The sequence below is a fragment of the Stegastes partitus genome, unplaced genomic scaffold (genome assembly GCF_000690725.1).
Source record: "Stegastes partitus isolate 25-593 unplaced genomic scaffold, Stegastes_partitus-1.0.2 Scaffold1105, whole genome shotgun sequence".
In the NCBI taxonomy this organism is placed as follows: domain Eukaryota; kingdom Metazoa; phylum Chordata; class Actinopteri; family Pomacentridae; genus Stegastes; species Stegastes partitus.
This window is the reverse complement of record NW_007578836.1, coordinates 132,713-139,336: the sequence shown is the minus strand read 5'-3', so window position 1 is coordinate 139,336 and position 6,624 is coordinate 132,713. Positions and strand designations below refer to the sequence as shown.

Here is a 6,624-nt window from a genome sequence, read left to right as displayed (position 1 = left end):
GAAAACCCTGCAGCGCGTTTTCCAAAAATTTAGACACAGGTTCGTTTCTGCAAGTGCACTTACATTTTGTGTCGCCATCTGACAGAAGCAACAGAAGCTGATAGTTTTACTTTCATGATAGCCTTAACTATCAATAATTGCTGCATTTTCGGTCAAACAGGGCTTTGATTGCGACGGACACTGATTTGATGAAGAATGTGTTTGCTGTGCGTGTACGAACCTCTCTGTCAGCACCTCTGACCTTTTTGTGGATTCCGGAGAAATCTTTGGACTTGGTGGCTTGATTTATAGACCACTGAAATCAGCTGGAATTTTGCAGCTCTGAGTGGATCATAATCAGAAATTACCGGAAGAGCTTATCACCTTCATCCAACATGCGATCCATCCCATCTAACCTCAGCTATTTGTAAGTGCTTTCCCCTTCGCTTCCACATTTTACGCACCGTTAATGCTTGTCTACACAGGTCCGAATAAAACACCTTAATGCATGTTACTCTTGATCTTTGCAGGTTTCTCCACCTATTTGCGTTTTGCTACTATGCTCAGGTATGTCACTGCTTTTATTTCTTTGCAAATAAATCTATTATATTAATATTTTTTTATTGTGGCCGTTTAAATGAGGATTAGCTGCAACAGTCTTTAAAACATATGGCAGTTGAAGCGTGCGATGCACAGCGCAATAACAGCGAGGGGAGGAAAGGTGAGGGATCATCATAACATTATGTGATACAACAGTATCGGATGGCTCCTACCGTGCGCCGTGCAGCGGGGCGCGCGGCCTGCTGGCAGGTTGCTGATGAACATACCGGCCCTGGCACAGGACGGCCGGGCACAGACGGATCATCGGGGCAGGGGAAATGCTTGCGAGTCTTGTGAAAAATGTCGTGGGGTTTAGAATAACCGAGGTCCAACGTTTTCGTTTCATTCCATCACAGCGGCGTGTGGCGGACCGAGAGAGCGAAGTAAAAGACAAATACAAATTCAGACTTTTAAAAAAAAGTCAGCGTAGACGTTTTATTTGTTTACACCGTGAAGAATCAGAAGTCGAACATTTGTCTCGTTCATACTTTTTTCCCTGTGCACTGTGGCGCACATACTCCTGTACGCACAACCCGTAATCACACCGTGCGTCTTTTTGGAAGCTGTTAATTTGATTTGGCAACAGCTCTCCTGGAACTTGTTACGCTCGTCACAAGGGGAAAAAACAACAACAAGCTGTTCTTGCTGTAGAATATATTTTCTCTCCGTTACAAAGCGGTTTGCCGAAGCGCACAATTGACTTCACTCTCAGTATAAGACCCTTCCTCCCCTTTGCGCAGTTGTCCGTTAAAATTATATAAACACAAAAAATAAGTAAATTTATGAACACGTTCTGATGATTGTAATACCATCTAATTTCTGACAGGTAACCAATCAGTCCCCGCCTAATTTCACGCAGCATGTAAGCGAGCAGAGCAAAGTGACGGACCGAGTGAGCCGCAGGTTGATCCGGACCTACCAGCTGTACAGCCGGACCAGCGGCAAGCATGTGCAGGTCCTGCCCAACAAAAAGATCAACGCCATGGCCGAGGATGGAGACGTGCACGGTAAGAAGTCAGCAATACAGACACAAACTGCCGTAATAACAACTCACAACACGCCCAGGTTTCGCACCAAATCGCCGATATATTCGGGAAGAATGTCTTAATTTGATTTTTTTTTATTCAGTTTGCAGATTTTATTTTTAGACATTTCCCCCAAATTCGTTCAGCAAATGGACATTTCTAGTCGGTCGGGTTAAACTCACATTTACATTTCACTGTGCACTTGTAAAAACCCAGCCTCGCAATAGTCTACATCTGCAAATCCAATTCGAAATTCAAATATTTATTCAAATGATTTTCACTGTTTAGATCAACTTTTAATTCATTTTTTTTATTTTATTTTTTGTTTTGTGAAATTGTACCAAGCATCTTCATAACATTATTTAAAGCTAATATTCTAACCTTGTTTAAAATAATGCAGTAGGGTCTGCAATATATCTGAGATATGCAAATTAGGCCCAAAATGGACCTACCTCAAACATCTAATATTTAATGAATAAGTTTTTGTTTGTTTCCAACAAAGTGTAAATTGTCAATTACAGTGAGTGTGTGATCGAATGCATGTCTCATACGGATCCATACATTCACAGAATTTGTTGAATTAAATTCCAGTCAGTCAGTCAGCCAAAGATCTGCATATTTTTGTCTTGTTTCACAATTGTAAAACTTCTAAACCAAAATGAAACCTCATTCTCATCTATGTTATTTGCTGAAGGCTATGCCTCGTAACCAAGCATTTGACTGGTGTAGGTGGTCATTCTTTGCACCATTTGTGGATCCCAGTCTGTGCTTTTGGAAGGGAAGAGGCTTAGATCTCAGAGAAACTGTCAGGTGGGTTGTAGATGGTGCCAGAGGTGATCCTCCAGAGATCCTGCAGGTCTGGAGGATCCATTAAAAATCATCCTACTTCTGCCTCTCGAACATTTCCTGCATTCTCCTGCCCACCCAATCCCCTACCCCCACCTTCAAACCCAATCCATCCAGCCTCAGAACCAAATGGGCCTCATTGAGCGTTGCAGTAACTGGCCGGGAATCTTTGGTGTATTTAAAGTATTGAATTCTACAAAGAACATCTATTCATCATGAATAAGTCAGTGGATAATAGTGTGCTTACTGCTGCTGTCTGTACAGAGGCCTTAGATGTAGTTGCTGTAGAATGTATCATCATGTGTGCATTTATCTGTGGCTCCTCAAAAGGAGTGTGCAAGCACTTCAGTTCACCTGAAATATTTTAGTATAAAATGTAAGAAAAAGTGAGAGCAAAAATGTGTGCGTGTGTGTGTGTGTGTGTGTGTGTGTGTGTGTGTGTGTGTGTGTGTGTGTGTGCGTGTTTCCCACATTTTTCGGACCACAACTATAAATCTCAGACATGTCGTGGTTTGTCGCTGGGTGACTGGAGAGGGCCCTGACCATCCTCAGTGACCCCAGTAACCTTTGGCCAATGCCATGTAACTATTTTTATGACACAATGTGAATTAAAATAGATATTTATAGAAGGTCTTTCAGAAAGTTAGAACACAACAGAAATCATGGACACTGTTTTTCATTTCTTTTGTGTTGAAAAGCAACAGAAAAAAAAAGTTCCATAAACTCATGCTCTGTGCACTGTCCACATTTTCTGTGTCTTTCAGTACTTCTCAGGATATAGAGATAAATGTGGAGCTTTATATGTGAGGTCAATGCAGATTTATTTGAAGGAATTCTTAATGGGCCTGCCAGGATCGCCCCTTTAGCTTTTAAAGAATCGAGAGACACGTGGTTTTATCATTTTGCAAGAATTTCAGCTTGCATAAATCCCAGGGAATGGTCCCATAGGTTTTTCTCTGTGTGTGTGTGTGTGTGTGTGTGTGTGTTTCCGTGTTTGCGCGCGTGTGTGTGTGTGTGTACATGAGAGGAGAGAGAGCTGGAGCATGTATGCTTGGAAACACACTCAAGCATATCAGTGTGTGCTGTTGATGCTTTTTGGTCCACACACATCCACGCACTGTTAAGTCATTCACATTGGTTTTAATGTTTCAAGAATTTTTCGGACAGGCAAGTAAAAAGACATGTTTAACTGACATCATGGAAACCTTCTGTGCTGTAGTTGCTAACAGAATTCTTTTTGTTTGATTTGTTTAGCTAAACTTATTGTGGAAACTGACACATTTGGGAGCCGAGTGCGCATCAAAGGAGCTGAGACTGGTTTCTACATCTGCATGAACAAGAGGGGGAAACTCATCGGCAAGGTGAGGACAAAAGCTGATCTCAACCAGCTGAAGCAGAGCCAAAAGGCTGACTAGCTTGTTGTAGCTAAGGTCAAAATGTCAACGGTTGTAGCAGCACAGCTCAAGGACTTAGAGGAGGATTTAGTGTTTGTCTCATAGACTTGTGGGGAGTAATGAAACGCTGCAGGGCAAACTGTTCACAGCCCAAAGTGAAATTGTTGAAACAAGAGAAATCAAAATCATTCATCAGTCCTTGGTAAGGCTTTCATCTGAAAATCTTTGTAGACAGTCTACGCCTCTCCTTGTGGCCATATGATTCAAAAGTGGTTGATGAAAAGAGACTGGGTACAGATATAACGGCATAGCAGGTGAATACCTACATGATTTATCACCTCAAATAGTCTAAAAAAAAAGTCATGAAATTTGTATGCTTGATACTTTTTAAATGATAAAGTTGATAAAATTCTATATATTTTAATGTCAGCAAATCTCCTTCAAAGACCAAAATCAACAACATATTGATTCTACTCGCAAGTGTGGCCAAACCGTCATTTAGCTGATTCCTTTTATGTTTTTCTTTTTTTTAAAAAATGAAGTTTCTTACAAGCTGTTTTTATCTTCACTTAGAACCAATATTGTTAAAGGTGAGTTCCATGGACAGAGTAGAGAAGTCAGAAAGCATTTGGAGACAGACTCATGACGCATGGTGAGCTACGTTATACAAGATGTTTATTCTGTACAGAGTGCTTTGAAGTTTATATTTGGTCCATGACAGCTATAGTTTATACGTGACAGTCCCTATATCTAAGGCTTCAGGTTAGGGTGCAGTTATGTGTCTGAAATGTGTACTAGAGGCTGAGGCTATCTCAGTGCCCCACTCTCACTGTGATGTCTAATAAACAGACACACACACACACACACACACACACACACACACACTGTCACTCCCCTCCACCACCCAGCACCCTGCCTAGAGGACCATCTGCCCCAAGCCACTGGTCCAGTCACAGCGTACCTCAGCCCCAGTGTGTGTGTGTGTGTGTGTGTGTGCGCGCATGTTTAGAAAGGGAAAAGAATGAACAGACTATCTTTTGGATACATGTGTGCATTAGGACTATTTTTAACACACTGCTTTGTCCAAAAACGTGGGAGCTTGTTACAGTAGGCCAGCACTGTGTGTCCACTTAATGCTGCTTCAGATGACCTTACTGTACATTTTATAGTTGATAGAAACTGTATAATGCTTTATGCCTCTCCCGTGTCATTCCCTATCTGCACTGTTATCGAAAGTCAACAGCTTGATCTAATGGGAGGTAAACTGAACATGGCAGACAACAGTTGAGAAATATTGGATGAATGATTGTTATCAAGCAGGCCTTGGGGGTAGAATTAACCATAGAGGCAATAGGAGCTTTAACCTGAAATGAGAGCAACATGGAAGAGCTGTTTAAGACTTTATGGCATAAGGTCTGTCCTGCAGCTCTGTAGGCTGCTGAAAGTTTACTAAAGGAGGAGAAGACTCATTGCTTACTGTCATGCCCCTTCCTCTGATCTGTAATGACTGAAGCATATGCTGCATGTATGAGGGGAGGGGTGTGTGTGTGTGTGTGTGTGTGTGTGTGTGTGTGTGCAGGTGACAGTCTGCACAGGGAAGTCTTTATTCATCTGATATTTCCCATCTGCAAGAAAATTTCACTCAACATTTCTACCAACTGTTTTCATGTGTGTGTGTGTTTCTGCAGAAAAATGGACAAGGGCGGGATTGTATCTTCACTGAAATTGTTCTGGAGAACAACTACACAGCCTTGAGAAATGCCCGCTACGAAGGCTGGTACATGGCCTTTACCCGCCGTGGTCGACCGCGGAAAGGCTCACGGACACGCCAGCACCAGCGTGAGGTCCATTTCATGAAGAGGCTGCCTAAGGGGCAGCAGCTCACCCACACAAGCCACCACCGACCTTTTGACTTCATCGACTATCCTTTCAGTCAAAGGACTAAACGTACTCGATACTCCTTACAGCGCTGAGGAGAGGGAGGAAAACAGAAAAGACAGAGCAAGAAAGAGGAGAAACTGAGAGACTGACTAAATTACTAGCAGCCAACACAGAGACATGTTTTATATTGAGCATTATTATATCTTAATAAGTAGTTTGTTCTCTATTTTTCTTGAAGTAAAAAAAAAAAAAAACTGTACATAGATTTAAAAAAACCACAAAAAAAAAACAGAAGAAATCTATTTTTGTACTCTAGACTTTTAGTTGTGACTTGTATAAAAAAAAACTAAACAAAAGAAAAACATTTTTTTAGATGCACATGACTCATTGTCTGACTTATCTGGACATCTTAGTGGAGTATGTTGTATTGTTTTTTGTAAGTCATTTTAACCAGTAGAGTCATTTTCTGGACTCTTGCCTGCTGCTCAAGGAGACTTGAAGGGCCCTGATTGACCGCACTGCCAGGGAACGCTATGTTCAGAGCCACAAATTGTCACACACTGCTTTGTAGGTGCAGGACCACGTTGTGGTAACACACTGCAGTGTTTAAGCAATTTGCTAGATGCTGCATTCTGAATGGAATCATTCAGCATTTTTCTCACACAGTTCAAACAAACAGAGCATAAATAGCATCTGATGGACAAGTGTGGCAGCTATATTTCATAATCACAGGTTTCCTGTTCTAACTGTAGCGTCTTGATGTATACAAAATGCATTGAAGTGTAAGGAATCCCTTGACACACCCACTGACCCTCACCTTTTATGTTCTTGGTGCCCTCTGAATGTCAGTTTTTTTATACATATATAAATATATTTTTATTTGACGATGTACAAAATAA

General features: G+C 41.5%; 1 protein-coding gene across 1 annotated transcript; it reads left to right on the top strand.

Annotated features, from left to right (window-relative positions):
• The first annotated feature begins 331 nt into the window (after nucleotides 1–331).
• Nucleotides 332–6,076, top strand: fgf8a (fibroblast growth factor 8a). The gene is made up of 5 exons (XM_008296161.1): nucleotides 332–406; nucleotides 510–546; nucleotides 1,406–1,586; nucleotides 3,705–3,811; nucleotides 5,533–6,076. Exons 1-5 carry the CDS (start codon nucleotides 375–377, stop codon nucleotides 5,815–5,817), a joined length of 642 nt encoding a protein of 213 aa, XP_008294383.1. The 5' UTR covers nucleotides 332–374; the 3' UTR covers nucleotides 5,818–6,076.
• The last annotated feature ends 548 nt before the right edge of the window (nucleotides 6,077–6,624 follow it).